At 36.2% G+C, this 23,350-nt stretch overlaps 1 protein-coding gene across 2 annotated transcripts in view; it reads left to right on the forward strand.

Annotated features, from left to right (window-relative positions):
* The window catches only part of atosb (atos homolog b), a 31,014-nt gene extending 10,564 nt beyond the window's left edge, over window positions 1-20,450 (forward strand). The window contains exons 1-11 of one of the 2 annotated variants that reach the window (XM_073840848.1): window positions 424-494; window positions 880-1,031; window positions 8,584-8,762; window positions 9,848-10,027; window positions 11,025-12,296; window positions 15,210-15,268; window positions 15,344-15,443; window positions 16,559-16,717; window positions 16,870-16,938; window positions 17,067-17,266; window positions 18,705-20,450. In XM_073840848.1, the coding sequence (XP_073696949.1) occupies window positions 11,229-12,296; window positions 15,210-15,268; window positions 15,344-15,443; window positions 16,559-16,717; window positions 16,870-16,938; window positions 17,067-17,266; window positions 18,705-18,858 (1,809 nt within the window). In that variant the 5' untranslated portion in view covers window positions 424-494; window positions 880-1,031; window positions 8,584-8,762; window positions 9,848-10,027; window positions 11,025-11,228 and the 3' untranslated portion in view covers window positions 18,859-20,450. Of the gene's footprint in view, window positions 1-423; window positions 495-879; window positions 1,032-8,583; window positions 8,763-9,847; window positions 10,028-11,024; window positions 12,297-15,209; window positions 15,269-15,343; window positions 15,444-16,558; window positions 16,718-16,869; window positions 16,939-17,066; window positions 17,267-18,704 lie in introns of those variants that run through there. The other variant, XM_073840847.1, reaches the window with a different exon arrangement.
* Window positions 20,451-23,350: the final 2,900 nt, after the last annotated feature.

The following is a 23,350-nucleotide window of genomic DNA, read 5'->3' on the forward strand; positions in this document are numbered from 1 at the left end:
GAGATTTTGATTCTAAGCCAAATTGCCCAGCCCTACATAAAAGACTTATTTAAAAAAAAAAAACAACATGAAAAATCTTACTGATCCCAAACTTTTGAACAGCAGTGTATATGCCTCCAAAGTAACAAGTTGGGTTGCTCTGGAATGCCTCTATTAGTCAAACACACACACACACACACACACACACACATATACACAAGCTGACACTAATGCACACAATAACTCACTGAAGCACTATGAGGGAATACATTGCCTCTGCAAAACAAGCAGAACAGGTGGGCGGGACTTTTGAGGTTTCCCTTTACCTTCACACCTATCAGGAAGGTCGCTATGGCATCCGATCCCCCTCCCCCCGGCCAATGAGATGACAGCACAGCCGGCCCCACTCTTACATGAGTTGTGTGCTGACTGAGCAAGCGAGCACGCCTTCAGTAACCAGCTGAGAGGAAGTAGGCTGAAAGGCAAAGCAGAGAAGAGAGAGAGAGAGACAAGTGGTGAGAAATTTAGCAAGAAAGAGAGAGCACAAGAAGGGAGGGGGCACTAAAGGCGGTATACCAAAGCTGCTTTCATTGTGTTCAAGTTATTTGAGGGGGGGAAAGATGTGTGTGAGATGGTGGGTGGAGTTAGAAGCAAAAAGTAGGGGGGTTAGAGAGTTTATATGCATGTGCCAAAGGGAGCCTGAGAGAGGTTTTGTGTGTGAGTTATTGAAAGAGAGGGGGAGTTCGGGAGGGTGGAAAGAGAGATTCACAGTTGGGCATACCAGAATAGCAGTGCACAGAGAGCATAAGCAGCGAGATGTGTTTTTACAGACTGCTTGAACAAGAAAACTTGATTGGACTTACGTTTTGCATGCTTCTCTCTCTTTCTCACTCCTCTCAGGGGAGGAACAGAAATAAAGGCCTGCACTCCCTCATTCCATGCAAGTAACCTTTCAACTCCTCACAGTCTTGAAGCAACAACAAGCACGACTTCAGAGCTCCGACTGAGAGGACGGAGAAACAGAGGAGGAAAGGCCAAGAGTTCTTAGAGAGGTGAGTCACAAGGCTAACATGAATTTTGTAGTGTGTTTACGGATGGTTGACATGAAGTGTCTAGCAATGACAACAGTGTGACATGGCATACCTAAACTATTGCAAACACACTGTCTAAGCATTGTACATGCTGTTTTTATGACCTTGTAATAAATGACAGTCTGCATTTGGGATATTTGTCACACCAAAGGCTATTTATATGAACTGCAAAATAGTCATTATCTGTTTAAAATGTTGAAAAAGAGTTAAAACACCACAATTATATGCTTTACTGTATATAGATCAAAAATGTTAATCTAAAAGTTTCTTGCTGTGTGACATGTCCTTTAGTCTAAAACTATTTTAAACAATATTTTTCTAATTTGTGTATTATTTTTAGCTTTCCTATTTCGTTTTAATGCCCTTGTATTATTTGAGGTTACATTTTGAATATTTGTACTTTTAAATAGGCCTGTTGTTGGACAAATTCATGTTTAATAAGCTAAAAATGTTTATTAATTGGTTAAATGTTAAAAGATCTACAGTCAAACTAAAAATTATACAGACACCAGATATAATTTATGATAATTTTACTAGTAGGTACAGGACACTATAGTTAATTTATGTAAGTGAGGATGGCAAAATAAAGCAAACTTGGACATATTATACCCAAAAATTCTAAAAAATAAATAAAACAATTGGACCAAAAATGTGATTTGACACTTTGTCCTGATCATGTTTTGTTCCATACATTTCCATCAAAGTTATCTGACATTATCAAGATGAATTTGTTCTGACACAGTTTAACTCTTGGGCTCTTCTCATATGTTATTACCATTTTCTAAACTATAGCGAATAAACTGTGATAATGTGAGAAATGTTGAAGATGTCCTAATAAATTTTGGTTTGACTGTAAATTGTACCTTTTCCTTTATATTCGTGTAGATTTGAACCTACAAATTTTGATACGTTTGTTTATTGATATTGTGTAAACAACTAACACTTCTGTTCATTTTTTATGTTCTTCTATTTAAAAGGTTCTTCACAGCGATGCCATAGAAGAACCATTTTTGCTTCCACAAAGAAGCATTCAGTCAAAGGCTCTTTAAAGAACCATCTCTTTCTTACCTGTTTATAATCTGAAGATCCTTCTTTCGCCACAAAGAACCTTTTGTGAAAAAGAAATGTTCTTCAGATGTTTTTTATGGAACCATTTAAACAAAAAAGGTTCTTCTATGGCATTATGAAGCATCTTTATTTTTAAGAGTGTAGTTGACTACAAGGCATATTGGTGCAAACGGGGAATAGCTTTAAAAAACACTGACTAGTTAAGCAGCTACCAAAAATATACTTAAATCATCTGGATTTTAATCTAATATGTTTATTTTCATGTATATGCCATTTGTCAACCGCCCATTTATGAACATTGGTGGTTGGAAGTGGAAAAGGAAGTAGCTTCAAAGAGAACTTTTTTCAAAGAGTGAGACAGCTGTTTTATCTCTCTCTCTCGCTCTTGTCAAATCTGTCAATGCACAAATGAATCATGACATCATGGCCCTTGCTGCATATAGAGATACTATTTCAGCCCTTGGTTTTACAAACTGGCAGGCTTTAAGTTGCGAAGAGATAAGATTAGTCAGAGGTGAGCTTGTGAGTGTTCAGTCTTTGTTCCTGCTGTAGTTTGTATTGACATTTTGTGACTTCCTCAGATGTGAAAGCCAGGTGTTTTGCAAAAACCTCAAGGGCTGCACACATCATGACTGTAGACTTAGGGGTAGACGTCTACACTCACGCCCATTAAATGTTCTTTCTCGCTGACTCACTCTTACATGCATGGTGACTATAAATGAATCATTGCCTTTATTGTTTGAGTAACAACACCTGTTTGGTATATGTGTACTGTATCTAGTGTATTTCAGCTGTATTTTAGCTTGCTTGAATCAGGTTTGTTTAAAAATACTTTCATGTTTCCATTAAAGCCCAAGAAGAAAGTGGCTTAATACTCTCTTGCCAAGGTAGAAGCTGTAAATGAGTTTTGGCATCTAGATAATCCAAAAATATGCCCATAGTGAAAACAAACAAACAAAACATTATACAGTTGAGGTCAAAAGTTTACATCCCCCTTTCAGAATCTGCAAAATGTAAATTATTTACCAAAATAAGAGGGATCAGATATTTACATATAGTCCTTAAGAGAAAACAATAATGTAAAAGTTAACATCCCCTTGATTCTTAATACTATGTTGCCTGAATGATCCACAGCTATGTTTTTTTGTTGTTTAGTGATAGTTGTTCATGAGTCCCTTGTGTGTCCTGAATGGTTAAACTGCCTGCTGTTCTTCTTCAGAAAAATCTGTTAGGTCCCACAAATTCTTTGGTTTTTCAGCATTTTTGTGTATTTGGACCCTTTCCGAAAATGACTGTATGATTTTGAGATCCATCTTTTCACACTGAGGACAACTGAGGGACTCATATGCAACTATAACAGAAGGTTCAAATGCTCACTGATGCTTCAGTAGAAAAAAAAAAACATGCATTAAGAATTGGGGGTGAAAACTTTTGAACTGAATGGGGATGTGTAAAAATTATTATTTTTCTGCCTAACTATCATATTTTTTAATTTAGTACTGCCCTTCAGATGCTACAGAATATAGTTATTTGTTTCCCAGAAGACAAAATAAGTTAATTTACCAGCTTAAAAATTTCAAAAAGTTGTCACCCCCTGACTCTTAATGAATCGTTTTTCCTTCTGGAGCATCAGTGAGCGTTTGAACCTTCTGTAATAGTTGCATGTGAGTCCCTCAGTTGTCCTCAGTTTGAAAAGATGGATCTTTCAAATACACAAAAATGCTAGAAAACTAAAAAAAATTTGGACCTGAAGGACCAGCTGTGGATCATTCAGGTAACACAGTATAAAGAATCAAGTGTATGTAAACTTTTGAATGTTGTCATTTTTATAAATTCAACTATTATTTTCTCCTGTGGACTATATGTAAACATCTTTTATGTGAAATATCTTATTCAGGTCAGTACTAAATAAACAATAACATGCATTTTGTGAGATGCCTCCTATTTTGGTAATTATTCTGAAAGGGTGATGTAAACATTAGATATATAGGTTCTGCAAATATATAGGTTCATACCTATGATGAACAAGCTGGTGACTCTATAGGAAGAATGTCTTGTTAATAAAGCTTGGGTTTAACTAGTATTACTAGACTGTTTTTTGGGCTCAGTGGTCAACCATGCTTAACTGAAGCTCCAAAGTAATTTTAGATTGTTTGGCCTTGAGGTTACCCCTTGGTTTCTTTACATCCTTCTATGTTGTTGTGTTCTTGAATTGAAAAAAAAATAAAATAAAATAAAAAAAACGGAATGTGTCAAAGGAAATATTTTTGCTTCATTCAGTAATCATCAGCTACCACTTCATAATCATCAAACAGATTGCAATAACTGAAAACAAGCACAGATGTCTTCTATTGCAGTGTGATTATAAAAAAAACATTTGTTCTTTATATCCCCTTAATTTACTACTAATTAATCTTAGGGAGTTTTCCATGGCTCAGTTGCTAAGACACTGTTTTATCTAAAGCTGATTGGAAATGAACTGTATTATGCACTATACAAATGAAACTGGCTTGACTAATTCTTAACTGACTTCTTCCTTATAAATAACACCTAGTAACCAGAAAAACACCATACAGCTGACAGCTGCCCATGCTAGTGGATGTTTGGTTTCCCCATCTATTTTCTTCCACTCCGTATTGAATTCTCTGGGGGTGGGGATGAACATTCTTGCTTTTTTTTTTACAGCCAGAGTGGATAAACTGAACTCTCAGTGTGTCCTTGACTTGTTAATTTAAGCTAGAGAACAAATCATTCCAATTCAATGGTAATAAAATATGTAGATTTGTAAATTGTGTGAAGCAACCATATGAAGAGATTTTCAGAAATAGGACTAAGCTGATAATGAAATCATACAGTCTCTGATTGCATAGCTGAAAAGTGCATTATATTTATGAGAGTGTGTAGTCATATCACTGGCATCATGTTCTTAGAATAAACATATATTACATATCTCATTTTACTCTGTGGGCAAAATGTGTGTGTGTGTGTGTGTGTGTGTGTGTGTGGTATTCATTATGTTGTGGGGACCAAATGTGCCCACAAGGATAGGAATACCAGTAAATTTTGACCTTGTGGGGACATTTCTCAGGTCCCCATGAGGAAACAGGCTTATAAATCATGCACAATGAGTTTTTTTGAGGAAGTAAAAGTTTGCACAATCTCCTGTGAGGGCTAGGTTTAGGTGTAGGGTAGGTGTAGGGCGATAGAAAATACGGTTTGTACAGTATAAAAACCATTACGCCTATGGAATGTCCCCATAAAACATGTAAACCTGTGTGTGTGTGTGTGTGTGTGTGTGTGTGTGTGTGTGTGTGTGTGTGTGTGTGTGTGTGTGTGTGTGTGTGTGTGTTGTCAGCTGTAATTGACCTGGGGTTCAGGGTTCTATTCATGCTGAGTCTGAAAGATTCACAGCAACACTCTAAGGATCTTACATCATGTGTAACAGAACCCCACATGATTGGCAAAATATAAAAACTTCTTAAAACACTTACACTTCACTTAAAAAATACAGTAAAAACACAGTATACAGTAGAATCTTATTACAATTTAAAATGTCTATTTTCTATTTTAATATATTTTCATTCCTGTGATGGCAAAGAATTGATGTTTTATATCTGTCTGGTTGTGTATCAGGTCCTGGAATGCTGTTGGGTTACTGATGGTGTTTTTAGGTGCCCTTTATGTACGTCTAGACCTTTTGACTGTTATTTCAGATCTTATATCAGTGTGAGGTCTTCCCCATTAGCTGTTTGTCATAGCATTGCCTAAAAATACTCTCAACCTCAAGCCTTCTGTGTACGTTTAAGTCTGATGGTGGAGTTATGATGTGAGATGTCACAAAAACAGTTATGTGGCACAACAGACACTCTCATTCAGTGTTTATTTCTGTCTCTGTGTCTTTTTCCGTCTCTTTGTGGTTTGATTCGACTGGCTGCATAGGCCCGTATTTTGCAAGTGAACTCAAAGACCCTCTGGTCCAAGTCCTAGTAATTTTCTGCCAGGACAGGACTGTTAAGTTTACGGACATTTCCTTTAACTTTAAAACACAACACTAACCACATATTTTAAAATATAGGTAAAACGTCTGAAAAATCAATAAAAAAATTCCTTTAATATAAAAAAGTTCTTCATATTAGCACACTACTTTGTGCCCTATTTTTCTTAGACTTTTCTTAGAGTATAAGCTCCTCCCTTGAGAGGCCATGGAATTCAAGCAGTGTAATGCAAATCTATCTCTTAGAAAGGCCAGATCCTCAACATTCTGTCTTTTCATATTTTCTGCATTTATAGCCCTCAGGCTGGCATACTTGACCTTCATTAGATTGTGCTCAATGCATCCAAGATGTGACCCATTCACTACTGTTCAAAACTTTGAGGTCAGTACAATTTTTTAAAAAGAAATGAATGCTTATTCAGCAGGGATTCATTGAATGCATCAAACGAATCAACAGTGAGAGCATTTGTAATGTTGCAAAAATATATCTATTTTTACAAATAAATGCTGTTCTTTTGAACTTTCAATTAATCTAAGAATCCAGAAGAAAATGTATTATGGGTTGCTTTGAAATTGATGAATCCTTGGTAAGCATAAGAGGCTTCTTTTAAAAGAATTCAAAAATAAAACTGACATTTTGAATGGTATGTGATCTGCAAAATGTGTAATCAGGCTCCATTTTATTAGTCTTTTTGTGGCATTCATAATTTTCACTGCCTTAAACTGATGAGCAGATTATAATTTTCATAATATAGAGGATGTGTCATCTTCTAATCTCTTCTCCCCAATGGATGTGATGTCTGCATCCTTAAAAGAGAAGTTCACTTCCAGAACAAAAATGAACAGATAATTTACTCACCCCCTTGTCATCCAAGATACTCATGTCTTTCTTTCTTCAGTCGTAAAGAAATGATGTTTTCTGAGGAAAACATTTCAGGATTTCCCTCCATGATAGTGGAGTTTGAACTTCCAAAATGCAGCTTAAAAGAGCTCTAAACAGTCCCAGCCAAGGAAGAAGGGTCTTACCTAGTGAAACGATTGGTTAGTTTCTAAAATAAAATTACAATTTATATACTTTTTAACCTTGTATGCTCATCTTGTCTAGCTCTGCATGTACTCTGTGTATTCTGGTAAAAAGCAGTTGAGGTATGTCGAAAAGCTCCCATATCATTTTCTCCTCCAACTTCAAAATTGTCCTACATCACTGTTTTACCTTTTTTGGTAAAGGACGTTTGATCCTCTTTGCACGTTCACTTTGTAAACTCTGGATCGGTACTTCTGCAGCAATGTTGGAGGAGAAAATGACCTGGGAGTTTTTTGACCTACCCTAAGTGAACCCGAATACACAGAGTACACGCAGAGCTAGGTTAAAAAGTATATAAATTGTCAATTTTTCTTTTAGAAAATAACTGCTCGTTTAGCTAGGTTAGACCCTTCTCCCTCGGCTGGGGTCATTTAGATCCCTTTGAAGCTGCATTTTTGAAGTTTAAACTTGGGGACACCATAGAAGTCCACTATATGGAGAGAAATCCTGAAATGTTTTCCTCAAAAAATATAATTTCCCTATGACTGAAGAAAGAATGACATGAACATCTTGGATGACAAGGAGGTGAGTGAATTATCTGTAGATTTTTGTTCTGGAAGTGAACTTCTCCTTTAGAATAGCTGCAAACAGCTTAACCATCAAGATATATCATCACGAAAACAAGAGTGTAAATATTGGCCTACATTCGATCTAAAAATGAGAAATCTAAAACTTTCTTCAATCTATTTTGCGTTTCACAGACAAAGCCATACAGGTTTATTACAATATGGAAAAGGACAAAAAGATTTAGTTAGTATACATTCATACTATACTATTTGCAAATATTCAGCTACGCTGCAGTAGATAAAGCTCACTTGTTTCATGTTTTTCCGAAAGCCATTACTTAGGTCTACACAAGTTAGTGTGTTAGTGCTTGTATGTTCCTGTTTTTGTCCTTTTAATGAGAAGGACTGCTCGTTCTCTGATGCAAGACAGTACAAAGGTTCTGTTGTGTGTCTGTTGTTTTGTCTGCCAGTCTTGATCCCAAGCAGGCCTGAGCTCTAGAGACAGAGAGCCAGTCAGAGCTATGCAGTACACAGTCTGTTCAAGCATGTGTCCTAATCAGATGGTATAAAATGAGTGTAGTGAGTCATAAGATTGCTCTTTGTGTCTCCTCCCTGTTAGTGCAATTTGCTTGGTTGATCTATTGACTAGTAAAATGTTGTCTTGATTAAAAAGCTATTAAATGACTGATCAATCTGAGTTTGTTCTTGCCTCTTTGTTGACAGCAGTTTACCAGATAACTTGATTTTTGAATCTGTTTACAAGGACTGATTCAGGATCACGTACAGGAGGTTGAACTGTGTGGCATGGTTACTGATTTGATCAAGTCAATTTGTTGTTGATTAACTATTGTTCTTCGATAGGTTGTGTCTCTGGAATGCCTGGCTCAGGATGCAGCCGTTAAGCAGTCCACTCCTTTTAGGAGCCAAGGGGAGGCGTGATTGGCCGCTGGCCTTATCTGGGTGGAGCTGTAGGAGGGATATTACTTATTCATTGGCACGTTCTGCTGGGCCCCTCCCACCTCACTGACGCTCTGCCCTTGGTAAGTATACTGTAAGCATGTACTATGGGACTGTTGACCAAGTGATTGTTTAGCTGGCTTGATCTGTGGTCAAAGTTTGCTAGTCCTAATGCTAAATTTAAAAGATTAGTTCACTTTCAGAATTAAAATGTTCGTGTCTTTCTTTCTTCAGTCGAAAAAATAAATAGAAAATACGTTTTTTGAGGAAAACATTCCAGGGTTTTTCACCGCATAGTGGACTTCAATGGGAGCCAGTCGGTTGAAGATCCAAATTGCAGTTTCAGTGCAGCTTCCCAGCCGAGGAACAACAGTAAGACCCTTAGGTCTTATCTAGCGAAATGATCTGTCATTTTCAAAACAAAAAAAAATTATTAAAATGTATATACTTTTTAACCACAAATGCTTGTCTTGCACTAGCTTGATTCCATGCATTACGCAGTCACATTGGAAAGGTCACACGTGACGTAGGCGGAAGTACCGACCAAGTGTTTACAAAGCAAACAAAAAAAGGTAAAACAATGATGTTGGGCAATTTTGAAGTTGGAGGAGAAAATGAGATGCCGTTTTTCGCCCTACCCTAGTAGACAGTACACAGACAATGAACTAACCACACGTGACCATTCCAACATACATCGCAGAGCTAGTTCAAGGCGAGCATTTGTGGTTTGAAATTGTCTTTTTTGTTTTAAGGAAAATGACCATTTTTTTCACTAGATAAGACCCTTGTTTCTCGGCTGGGATTGTGTAGAGCCCTTTGAAGCTGCGTTGAAACTGCAATTTGGACCTTCAACCCATTGGCTCCCACTGAAGTCCACTACTGAGAAAAATCCTGTGTTTTCCTCAAAAGAAATATTTCTTAGCCCCCAAATAAGCATGTTGAATCATTTCTGAAAAACAATAACACTCAAGTTTGGAATAATGGTGTAACTTGCCATCATTAGACAATACAATTGTCTTTTAAACAGTAATAGTAAATTGTAACATTTCACCATATCGCTGTAATCATAAATAAATGCAGCCTTGGTGAGGATTCTTTCAAAAACATAAAAAAAAAACCTTGTCGATTGTCTCTGATATTTTCTCTTTTTTTTTTATTCTTTTGTTAGGCCCCTGTCAGCCGCCTGTGTATCTGGGAATGCTGTTGTTGCATCAGAGGGGCAGTGTTGGAGATGGCCGAACTCAGGGGCTAAGGTCAGGGTCAAGATTCAAGGGTCAACACAACTCAGAGGCTACAGGGGTGGATGTGGAAGGACCTGAAGCCAAGCTGCAGGCACCACACTCATTCAGTAAATATATTTTATGACACCTTCCTGCTCCAATTTACAGCAGTGATGCTCCCTCAATGCAGAATCTTCTGCGCCACAGCAAAATAAATCATATTTTACACAAGCTGTAAATGCGAGTTTGCATTAAACGTTAAGTTGTTCTTGCAGGCTACTAGCAAAAACAAACAAATTGCACTCAGTACTGTCTAAATCACAAATACAGTTGAAGTCAAATGTTTACATACACCTTGAATCTGCAAAATGTTAATTATTTAACCAAAAGAAGAGGGATCATACAAAATGCATGTTATTTTTATTTAGTACTGACCTGAATAAGATATTTCACATAAAGGACATTACAAATAGTCCACATGAGAAAATAATAGTTGAATTTATATAAATGGCCCTGTTCAAAAGTTTTCATACACTTGGTTCTTAAAACTGTAACTGTATTGTTACCTGAATGATCCATAGCTGTTTTTTTGTTTAGTGATAGTTGTTCGTGAGTTCCTTCCTTGGCCTGAACAGTTAAAAATAACATTTTGGTAAAAGAATTAACATTTTCCAGATTCTGCAAGATGTATGTAAACTTTTGAGTTCAACTGTATAAACCAGTTCTTCTTTTTGTTGTATCAATAATGGACAGAACAATCAGTGTAGTTTGATTCCCAAATAAGTACTGTCATGAGGAAGGTCTTTTTTCTAAATCAGAAACATACAATGTGACTTTAATAGTCTTATTTCATAAGAAATAAATGTTATGGTTTATGTTAATGAATCAAAAACATACAGCACAAATTGTATAGTTTGATTCCTTAATTAGACGTTTTTAACTGTTTAAATAGCGACTTGATTAAATTTATTGATGTCCATATCAAAATAAATAATATTTTGTCTAAATAACAATGTGTTGTTAAAGATACACATTTGAAATAGTGTTCATTCTACGGTGTAATCATTATTATGCGTTTAATATCAATATTTACTTAAACTTCGTATTCTATTTGTTTTACTTCAGAAGCTGTGTGCACTGTGGAAATCAGCTTGTCCTAACTCCACAGCTGACCCCTGGAAACTAAAGCCTTCCATCTATGAGACGGAAAGCTTACTTTCACTTTCACAGCCTTGTTGCACTTGTTAAGACATTCTAGAACTTGTGTCTTTATTATTTAACACTGCACAACTTCCCCTGAAACAATCACCCAGCACAAACAAAGTCACTATGCGTCACATCCACGTGGAACTGGCTCGTAAAGAGCCGGCCGTTGAGCTTCCAGCCCAGGACGGGGATCTACCTCTGCCTAGCACTCGGAGCGAGAGCCCTGAATCTGAAGTGCGCCGAGTTGTTCCCAGACCTTTTGGAGAAGAAGAGATCAGGCTGCAAAAGGTCTACCAGCTATCCATCCTCTCCCAAAGAGGTGGTTTTGGGGAAAACCAAGAGACTCTTCGGCCTATCCGAGTAGGTATGAAACGTAGCCTTGAGGGGACGTCTGTACCCGTCGCCCACAAGCGTCTTTTCCAACAGGATGAGGATGACGATGATGATGAGCCTGATGGGGAGGTGCTGTGTGGGTCTGGGGTGGAACCACTCTTTTCCAACTCAGAAATCCCTAGGTCGCCACCTCTTTCCCCCTCGCATCCACCAATTCCTGGTCGCCGCCCAGCTCAGCACAACCATGACAGGCCCATCCCGGACGCCTTCGCCCCACTGTCCCCAAAATCTCCACCTATGGTGGACCCCCAGGGCCCTCACTCCACCTGGGGCCACTGTGAAGGGAGTCCTCCTACCCTTACTCCCAGAACTGAGGCCTCCACAGCAGGAAACGTCCCAGCTGCCTCCAGCGAAGGTCCACGGGACGAAGGCCATAAATCTGCTGACGTCAAGGGCATGTTGTGCGGCACAGAGAGCAGTTGGGCACCTGTCCCGTTTTCAACACCAGCTGAAGCTGTCGAGTGGGGGACAACTTTTGAATCTTCTCCTCCACCATCGGAGACAAAGACCTCCTCCTCTTCGTCGTCCTCTAACGGACTGAGCTCTCTTGAGAAAACACCAGTGGAAGGAAATGGCGTGGCATCAGGATCATCCAATTCCTGCCCAGTGAAGAAAAGACTTCTCTCCTCCAGTGATACAGGAGAGTCCTGCTCAGAAGATGAGGGTCCATCTACATCAAAACGTAGTCGGCTGGCACTGTTGGCACCAGGGCTTGGATTAGCATCCTGTCGCAGCACTGACGCCAAGGGTGCACCCTTCTGGAACCATCTACTACCCTCAGCAAGGGAGCACACCAAGGTGAGATGCAAATAAAGTAGAAATTAAACCGAAGGCCCCTTCACATGACTTTACAATGCAGCTAGAGATAACGTACAAACTTAAAGCGGATAGTTCCTTCAAAAATTAAAACTCTGTCATTACTTACTCACCCTCATGACGTTCCAAACCCCTAAGACCCTCGTTCATCTTCAAAAAAAAAAAAAAAAAGATAATTTAGGTGAAATCCGAAAACTTTCTGACCCTGCATAGACAGTAACGCAACTACCACGTTCAAGACCCAGAAGGGTAGTCAGGACATTGATAAAATAGTCCATGTGACATCAGTGGTTCAACCGTAATTTTATGAAGCTACAAGAATACTTTTTATGTGCAAAGGAAACTATTTCTTCTCTTCCCTGTCAGTCTTCGATGCACTTTCACAAGTCCATGTCACATAGACTATTTTATCGATGTCATTACTACCTTTCTGGCCCTTGAACATGATAGTTCCATTGCTGTCTATGCAGAGTCAAAAAGCTCTTGGATTTCATCAGTAATATCTTAATTTGTGTTCCGAAGATGAACGTCTTACAGGTTTGGAACGACATGAGGGTTAGTAATTAATGACAGAATTTTCATTTTTGGGTGAACTATCCTTTTAAATTTTAACAGCCTTGGATCATGAGAACTACGGTAGTTATATAAATGCCTACAATACTTCCAATGAATGAATTAAGAATGAGTTCCACTTTGGCAACAAGCATAAAAATCTATTTTGTTCCTATTTTTGTCTAATTTTTCTCTTTTCACAATTTTTTCATAGCTGACTTCATATATACACTGCTGTTCAAAAAATTGGGGTACAGTAAAGGATATTTATCATGTGGCAGACATGTTGAAGATTATTATGCAAAGCACTCTACTTTTTTCTATACACAACCAGGGCAGTGTTTCGTAAGCCAAAGTAGATCGTAGACCTTATGGTCTCTACCATCAACTTCGCTTAAGATGCTTTTGAGAAACGAGAAACACAGCCAAGTGCATTCACCATACTGTGGCCTCTCCTCCATTGACTTCAAACAAAACATCCTCTGGTCCCCATTTGGGATCCTGCAACATAATGCAGTTTTGAGCTAACTTTGAAGACTCCCCCTGGGGGAGGGGATCTAGTAATGCAACTCTCAAAGTCTTGAACTCAATAAAATGGAAAACAAAATGTTTTTAGAGAGTGAAAGCATATTGTAGACATTTTATTGTTAGAATTCACATTATAAAGTCTCTGTGAATTAATAAATCAGACTTTTGAGACTATGTTAGCAATGCTTTTCATGGAAAGGACAAAGCTATACTATTTGAACTGAACTGGATGATGATATCACTGAATTTATTGATGAACTGCCTTTAACTGAAAATTAATTATCTACAATTATGCGTTACTTACACACTATTGTTCTGTTTAAATACTGTGCAGTTGCTTTGACACAATCTGTATTGTTACAAGCGCTATATAAATAAAGGTGACTTGACTTGACTTGACTTGACAAAGCGGCATGTGAAAGATGCATTGAATGTGAGTCATGTGAAAGGACCTTAATCCAGGGGGGAAAACATGTGGAAATGGGAAGGTGAGGGTTAGTTTTAAGGGATAGTTCACCCAAAAAAAAAAAAAATTCTGTCATTACTTACTCACTCTCATGTCGTTCCAAACCCATAAGACCTTACAATTTAGGAATTGTTTAATAAAGTTATTTTTGTTTTGTTTTTTGCACACACAAAGTATTCTTGTAGCTTCATAAAATTTAAGGTTAAACCACTGATGTCACATGGACTATTTTATCAGTGTCCTTACTACATTTATGGGCTTGTCAGTTCAGTTGCTGTCTATTCAGTGTCAGAAAGCTCTCAGATTTCATCAAAAATATCTTAATTTATGTTCCGAAGATAAACATACATCTTACAGGTTTGGTAAAACATAAGGCTGAGTAATTAATGACAGAATTTTATTTTTTGTGTGAACTATCGCTTTAAGGACAAACATTTCAAACCATCACTGACTAAAGGTGAATAGTCAGATGGAAAAAAGACATATTGGGAGTGAGAAAGTGGAAGATGCAAAAAATTTTTAGAATATGCATGCTTAATTTTCCATTGCAGCACAATAAGCATTGGGACTCCAGAACAAAGCCCATTGACAGCCATTGTTCAAGAGGTGAGACCTGCCTCACCTGACCCTAACAAATACACTCATACAGGTTCTGGCCAAATTCAGTTCCAGAATGAGTGAATTTGGGGTGAGAGGGGTTACATGGACTACAGAAGCTCATATACTGTCACTTTCATCACGGCGGTGTCAATGTTCAAAGGCTGAGCAAGGCTAAGAAGGGAAAAATAAAAGAGAAAGTGAAGGACAGAGAGATGATCATAGAAACAGGCCAACGAAGAGACAATCACAAAGAGAAAAGAGTGAACACAGGCTTAGAAAAAAGAAAGAGATGAATAGGCTGAAATAAAGGTTCAGACTAGCAGAAAATGTACAAGTTTGATACAGATTCTATAGTTAAGTCTAGCTGATGTCTAATAACTGTTATCAGAATGATACTATGGACTACTGTGATATTGCAGCCACATCTTCATCTGTAAGTACCTTTTAATCAGAATTGAAGTTAAAAAATTTGGAATTGACTTTAAATTCTTCAAGTGTGATGTCATAATGGACATTTTTCCAATCATTAAAATGGTTCTATTTTACTTATGCTCATTTCCATTATGGAGATTAAAATCTACTTTAAACATTTATCAGCAGCCTAGTTTTACATGATCATAAAATGGACCTTAAATTTATTTCAAAGTTATTTACTGACGTAAGGCTTTTTTTTTTTTTGTAAGGCTTAAAAATACTATTGGAATAAAACGGTATCAGTCGTAACATCTGTTCAAACTTCTTTTTTTCAGACTGCTACAGACTGTTCACGATCAGGGAGAAGGCTCAAAGTGGGGAGTCGACTCAAATCGTAAGTCATCTTTTTGTTTCAAATTATATTATATTGTATTAAATATATAAGGCATGTTATTTTTTGTTTTAATAGACGGCAGTTACGCAGTGGACGCCGAACAGACACCAGTCGCTCTTGTAGTTCAATCTCCTCGTTATCCTCCATTAGCAGACCTCTTCTTGGCAACTTTGAGGTACACAATCTATGAAGAAATAAAATAGTAAATTAATATAAATGAACACACAGCACCTGTTTTATATACACTACCAGTCAAAAGTTTTTGAACAGTAAGATTTTGTTTTTTAAAGAAGTCTCTTCTGCTCACCAAGCCTGCATTTATTTGATCCAAAGTACAGCAAAATTTAAAAATACATTTACACTTTAATATGTTTTCTATTTGAATTTTAAAATGTAATTTATTCATGTGATTTCAAAGCTGAATTTTTAGCATTAATACTCCAGTTACATGATCCTTAGCAATCATTATAATATTCTGATTTGCTGCTCAAAAACAAATATATTATGTTGAAAACATAATAGCTGAGTCAAATTTTTTCAGGTTTCTTTGATGAATAGAAAATTAAGAACACCATTTATCTGAAACAGAAATCTTTTGTAACATTATAAATGTCTTTAAAATCACTTTTGATCAATTATATTGAATAAATAAATATAACAGCAGATCAACAAATCAGTGATTTCATGTGATCAATGATTTCTAAAGGAAATGTGACACTGAAGACTGAAGTAATGATGCTGAATATTTAGCTTTGATCACAGGAATAAATTACATTTGAAAATATATTAAAATAGAAAGCAGTTATTTTAAATAGTACAAATATTTCACAATATTACGGCTGTATAACTGTAGGCTTGGTGAGCAGAAGAGAATTCTTTAAAAAAAATAAATAAATAAAAACATTAAAAATCTTACTGATCAAAAACTTTTAACTACAATTGTATATTGTTTGTCATTGAAGCCAATAAAAACCATAGTATACAAATTTAAGAACAGACTGAAGGCTAGAATAGATTTCACCCTTTTCACATACTTTTGCCCTGGTTCACAGTCTAGAGGTAACAACACTAGTCTGCAGATTTTGCTGAATTTTTATCTATGGGCCAGATTTACTTACATCTTGCACCAGTCCAAACCCTCATTTGACATAAAAAAAAACTCTTAGGATTAACTAAATAAAAGTAGTCTACAGTTGTATGATGACTAGAGTTCTAGAATTTGTTCATATTTAACAAGTTGTGTCATTTATTCCATCCTTAATCTTGGTTGTTGTGTGCATCTGTCTGCAGGAGTCGATTCTGAAGGGGCGTTTTACTCCATCTGGGCGGATAGAGGGCTTCACAGCAGAGATTGGGGCTAGCGGCTCCTATTGCCCGCAGCATGCCACCTTACCTGTGCAAGTGACTTATTATGACACCTCAGAGCACAGTGCCCCTTCTCCCTTCCTGGTATATACTTACTGCCTCCTATTACAGTACAAGATTCTTAGTACTTTTTTTTGTTTGTTTGTTTTTCTAAAGCTATTGAGATTTATATTTGTTTTTACCCATGCTTGATTGTAAAATACATATTAACTGTCATATTTCTGTGCAATGTTTAGGGGGTGATCTTGCTAGAACCACTTGGAAAAAAAGGATACAGCGTACCCAAAGCAGGGACCATTCAAGTGGTGGGCTTCCTATTTCTTTTGTTTATGTATATTTTTTAATTTATATATGTTTGTGCTTTTATATCATTTTTATAACTAATTTCAATCCTTTGTTTGAACTGTCTTTTTTGTTTGTTTATATTTTGCAGACCTTATTTAACCCTAATAAGACTGTGGTTAAAATGTTTTTGGTGACGTATAATTTTGGGGACATGCCCGTTAATCACATGACCTTCTTGCGCCATCGTATCTTCCTGGTGCCTGTGGATGAGGCGGAGGGGTCAGGAGAGGGGAAGGAAGGCTCCTTGTCTGACAGGAAGAAAATTCTCTGCTACTTGATACACCTCAGGTAAATTTTGACAGGATGTACTCTACTGCTCAAAATTTGGGGGTCCGTAAGATTTTATTTTTTACATTTTTATTTTAAAGAAGCCTCTTATGCTCACCAAAGCTATAATTATTTGATTAAAAAAAGAGTAAAAATAGTACTATTGTGAAATATTATTACTGTTCAAACCGTTTTCTATTTTCATTTTTTTTTTTTTTGGCAAAGCTGAATTTTCAGCAGCCATTACTCCAGTCTTCAGTATCACAGAATGTGTTAGAAATCATTCTAATATGCTTATTTGGTGCTCAAGAAAATTTCATTTAATTTCATTAACATTTTTTGGGAAACAAGACCTTTCAGGATTTTTTGATGAATAGAATGTTCACAAGAACAGCATAAATTCTGTAAGTAAAAGTAATTTATTTTAATTTTAAAAAAATCTGACCCTAAATTCTTGAATGCAGTGTAGTTGTCTTAGATATAACTCTCATAACTAGACATAGTTGCGCTCAAATAGTTCCAAATTGATCAGACTTTTGAATCTCTATTAGTTATACTTTTAAGTGTGTATTTTTAGGCTAGTCTGCAACTTAAATGACAAACAACCGTTTTATATACACTACCAGTCAGATTTTTAATGTTTTCAAAGACTTCTCTTCTGCTCACCAAGCCTGCATTCATTTAATTCAAAGTACAGCAAAAAGTTACATTTTGAAATATTTTTACTATGTAAAATAGTAAATATTTTTTATATTTGAAAATGTAATGTATTCCTGTGATTTCAAAGCTGAATTTTTAGCATCATTAGTCCAGTCACAAGATCCTTCAGAAATCATTCTAATATTCTGATTTGCTGCTCAAAAAATGTAGAATTGTTCAAATTTCTTAGAACATTTATCTAAAATGGAAATCTTTTGTAACATTATAAATGTCTTTATCAACACTTTTGATCAATTTAAAGCGTCCTTGCTAAATAAAAGTATTAATTTCTATTATTTCCCCAAAAAGCTATTATAGTGACTTTTTATTTCAGATAAATACTGATCTTTGGATCTTTCTATTCATCAGAGAATCCTGAAAAGATTTACTCAACTGTTTTAAATGTTGATCATAATAATAAAAAAATGTTTCTTGAATTATTTCTGAAGGATCATGTGACACTTTAATCTGGAGTAATGATGCTGAAAATTTAGCTTTGATTACAGGAATAAATTACATTTGAAAATATATTCAAATAGAAAGCAGTCATTTTAAATAGTAAACATATTTCACAATATTACTGCGTTCGCTGTATTTTATATCAAATAAATGAAAAAAAAAAAAAAAAGCTTTTAACTGGTAGTGTATTCTATTTTAGGAGGATCATAAAAGTATCTCTCCTCTATGTGGTAAATTCAAAATGGAAGCAATGAAGCCTAACAAACCTGTTTTTCCTCTCCTCTGTGTTTGCATATCTTAGATTCCAGAGTTCCAAATCTGGGAAAATCTACTTGCACAATGATATCCGGCTGCTATTCTCCCGCAAGTCCATCGAGGTGGACACTGGGATTCCTTACGAGCTGAAATCTTTCACCGAGGTGCCAAGAAACCCCAAATACTCCCCCAGAGTGTGAGATCGTGATGCCCTGCTGCAGTGGGGCAGAAAGACTGCATTAATAAAGACTGCAAGACAAGACACCCCTATACACTTGAACACAGACACACTTGCACTCATACATGCATACGCAGACAGATGTATGTACATACACACAGATATCACACCCTCTCGAGGGCAAACTCTAGAACTGAGTGTGTAACATGCATGCCTTGTGACTAAATTGAGTTTTTCCTCTAGTGCCGTTAAAACAGTTAAGCTTTGCCCTTCACTCTGCCTGCACCTGCCCACTGTGGACCAGCTGTAACCATGCCCACCAACCCCATCTATTCTAAAACGTTGGTGACCATCAGTAGATACGGACTTCCTCGATTAAAGAGGAATGATTGGACGTACAAAGAGGTGTTGAATGAGACCAACAGGAATGCAAATGGAGAAAAAAAAGAGACTTCTGAAAACCAGATTGGAGTTTAAACAATGGACACCACCTGTAACTTGCCTATTGGAGGGGATAAGAAGGTTCTAGAAAGAAAGAGACCAGGACTGAAAGTACATCCATTCAGTATCTGCATTGTGTTCGTAAAGCATGGGTCGCAAAGAGGAGAACAGCTCATTATTTTGGACATTTTCTCTTTTTTGGACGGGCAGTTTGGAGGACATTGCTGTTTCATCTTCTTCTCAACAGTCCAGCATCAGAGCAGAAAACAAACTGTAGTATTTATGTTCGCAAATGTCTTAAAAAAAAAGCAATATGCTGCACAACTAGAGTGATTTCATTTTCGTGGAGGTAGTAGGTGCCCTCTCTGTTAGGATTGAGGGAAGAGATTGCCAAGTGAGTGATGAGGGAGGGACGTAAAAAGGAGGGAACGGGAGGGAATTCGGGGTATTTAAAAATCAGAAAATGTTGTTTATGTATATTTTAAAAAAATTGATTAAACTCTGCGACTTGCGGGTGAAACCAGTGTTTGACCGTAATTTGCCAAGGGATGCTTGAGAAGCAATGCCAAGGTTTGTTCCTGTAAGTCTTGTGTATGATCAATAAAATACATTCACTTACAACGTATTAAAAAACAAGCTTGTGTAGATTAAATAAAAACACCTCTAGCGTTTCACGCCAAGAGGGCTCAACCACAGCCCACACGGCTCCCTTAGAGATTTGTGGATACAAACTAGCTTTTGGGCTTGGGCATGAAAAAAAATTCTCTTTGGCTATAGTAATAGAATCTCAGACTGCCTTGTAAATACTGTCTACCTTAAAATGGCACAGAGTTTTTTAAAGATGATTGGCATTAAGCAATATGATTCATCAGCATGAAATCAGATTTGCAAGAGTGTTTGAGCTACAACATGCAAGTAGCTTATTATATGAAATTTGCACAGATGGTGGTATAGTTAGCAGGGTTTGTATTATTGTGATACTGTTACAGTACTGATTTGTTCTTGAGATATTAGAAATTAGTTTGGATTAATAAATAATCTCTGCCATTCTATGTTGAGGCACTAAATTTGTGTCATTAAATATTTTTTAATTAATGAAAACAATCAAACAATACTAAATTACCATATTCCTAATGTGATTTTCAAATATATATTTTGTTATGCTGAACAATAACTAAATAAATCTATTTTATCCCACCCCAAGCCCTAAAGGGCCTTTACAAGGCACGTTTGTTTAAACACTCCATAACACCTAAACAAATTAAATTATGTATAATTCAGGGAGTCCTGATTAGCCGCATATTCTGTCCAAAATGATAGAAATAGACATTTTGCAATTATGCAGCTATAATTAGAATTAGTTTTCTGTTGCACAGTCTGTTTAATTTGTTTCCTATTACACAAAGGTAACCAGAGTAAATACAAAATGCATAAAAGTATTTAAATGATTAAAGACTCTTTGCCAGTTATTGCAAATGCTTGATTGCATTTGTTGCCACCAAGGGTGGCACAACCAGTTATTAGGTTTATTAGGGGGCAATTACGTTTTCACATAGGGCCAGGTAGGTTTGGACTGCTTTATTTCCTTTAACAAAATAAATCATTTAAAAACTGCAAAAACTAAAAATGATAACAGGATTTGCCATTCAAAACTTTGGGATCAGTAAGATTTTTAATGTTTTTTTTTTTTTCATCAAGGCTGTGTATATTTGAATAAAAATACAGAAAAAACAGTAATATTGTGAAATATTATTGCCATTTAAAATAGTGATTACCTATTATAATATACTTTAAAACAGAATTTATTCCTGTGATAAAAAGCTGAATTTTCAGCATCATTATTCCAGTCTTCAGTGTCACATGATCCTTCAGAAATCATTCTATCATATATTTATACACTATCAATGTTGGAAACCTGTGATTATTTTTTTCAGGATTCTTTGATCAATAAAATGTTAAAAAGAACAGCATTTATTTAAAATATATATTTTTTTAACTAATGAGGGTCATTTTTTTCTTTCTTTGTTCAGACAAATTAATACTTTTATTCAGCAATGTGTTAAATTGGTAAAAAGTTATAGTAAAGACTTAAACTGTAAGAAAAGATTTCTATCTTAAATAAATTCTGTTCTTTTTAACTTTTAATTAATCAAATTGAAACATACTAAAATAGAGAAACCATATTATAATAGGAAACCAATGCTAGAAATTGCAATAATATTTCACAATATTACTGTTTTTTCTGATTAAATGAATACAGCCTTGATGAGCATAAGAGAGTCAAAAAAAATCAAACCAAAAATTATTCAGACACCAGATATTATTTCTGATATATTTTTTTTCTAGTGAATGCAGGACATTATAGTTTATGTATGTGAGGATAGCAAAATAAAGTAAACTGTGAGTGTGACATATTATACCCAAAAAATCTTTATACAGTGGACTATCAGTTATCAAAACTCTTTGACCTGACCATGTTTTGCAAGTGTTTTTTTCTTTAATTGCTAACATGAGCTTTCACACTACAGACTAAACAAAATTAAGCATTGCAGGGTAATTGGTCAACAAAGTATTGATAGTTGTGTAAATATTGTCATACAAACAGTTGTCTACATTTTTGGTTGATTGTAATCATTACATACCTTTTTCAATCAAAGTCATCTGAATTCATCAAGATGAATTTGTTCTGACACAGTTTAAGGTGAGTTCTTGTCATATTTATTACTAAACTCTAGCACATAAAATGTGATAATATGAGAAATGTTGAAGGTGTCTGAATAAATTTTGGTTTGACTGCATAAATATATAGGCCTACATACATTTTAGGGCAATTCGTGCAACAGTGGGCCTTCCTTGCTGTCAACATTCTTCTTTAGGCTATTAATACAATACAGCCAGTTGAGAAAATATACATAATCTCTCCCTTTCACATTGGCCTATAAAGTGAAATTGTCAGTGTCAGAACATGCTGAAGATTCAGAATTCTACCTTACAGGGCAAACTTTAATAGAGGTCAAAACCGCTGCATTGCAGGCCTCTAAAATGCATTTACATACGCAGGTGTAGAGTTGTGACGTTCGCGAACGAACCGATTCTTTTGAACGGCTCATAAACATGAACGATGGGAGCCGAGTCGCGGCTGGGGGGGAGCCGTTCTTTCTGTCGTTCTTTTTTCCTATGCGTGTTTCACACAGATGCACACAAATTATTCCCGGATGGTCTACTACTTAACTTAAGAATTCGAAGTGCGGATCAATGCACACTCTAATAACGGCTAATATTGCCCACAACACATTGCACGGTGAACGAGGATCCGATTAGAACTACAAACACGCATAAAAATTGTTTTAAAAACTACAAACATGGCGGATACGCGCGACCAACGGACAGGTAGAGAAAGGTGTTTTTGTGATAAATCAATGTGTAACCAAATAAAAAAAAAATTAATTAATGTTATCCATGGTATATTTCATGTGCAGCAACATTATGAACTTTTGTAATGATAGGTTTGGTCATTAACTTTTAAATGCATCATTATGCAAACACGAGCAAAGTTCTCGGCATAAAAGACTCGTATAAGAATGTGCCTCTTCATTTCTCTCTAATACGGTAGGAAATCAAATTAAACGAAATGTAGATGATATTAACTGACAGGGCAGTTTAAACAGTGACAGGATTTAGGCAACTAAAGCAACAGACGAAATAGTATGTCCCAAAGCTTGCCTACTACTCTGCTACATACTCAAAAGTATGTACTTTTTCTTCACAAAAAGAGTACATACTTTAAGGGCATAGTATAAGTATGCAAATTGGGACGCAGCAACACACTTTGTACTAAAGGTAAATCCAAAATAGTGATGTCACTGTCTAAGCAGAGGGATGTTGTGCAACCCTATGGAATATAGTCCACAAATTAGGTAATAATCAATATTTCAGAATAATTCAAACTCAGATATTGGTGTGTGATACCTGATTTTTAATTATTTGACTACAAATCTCAGCTCATCATTTCATCCCAGTGATTATTTCCAGGATAAACTGAGATGCCCCCAAGGTGGCTTCTTAAAACTGAC

This window comes from Garra rufa, chromosome 5, assembly GCF_049309525.1.
Source record: "Garra rufa chromosome 5, GarRuf1.0, whole genome shotgun sequence".
Lineage (NCBI taxonomy): Eukaryota > Metazoa > Chordata > Actinopteri > Cypriniformes > Cyprinidae > Garra > Garra rufa.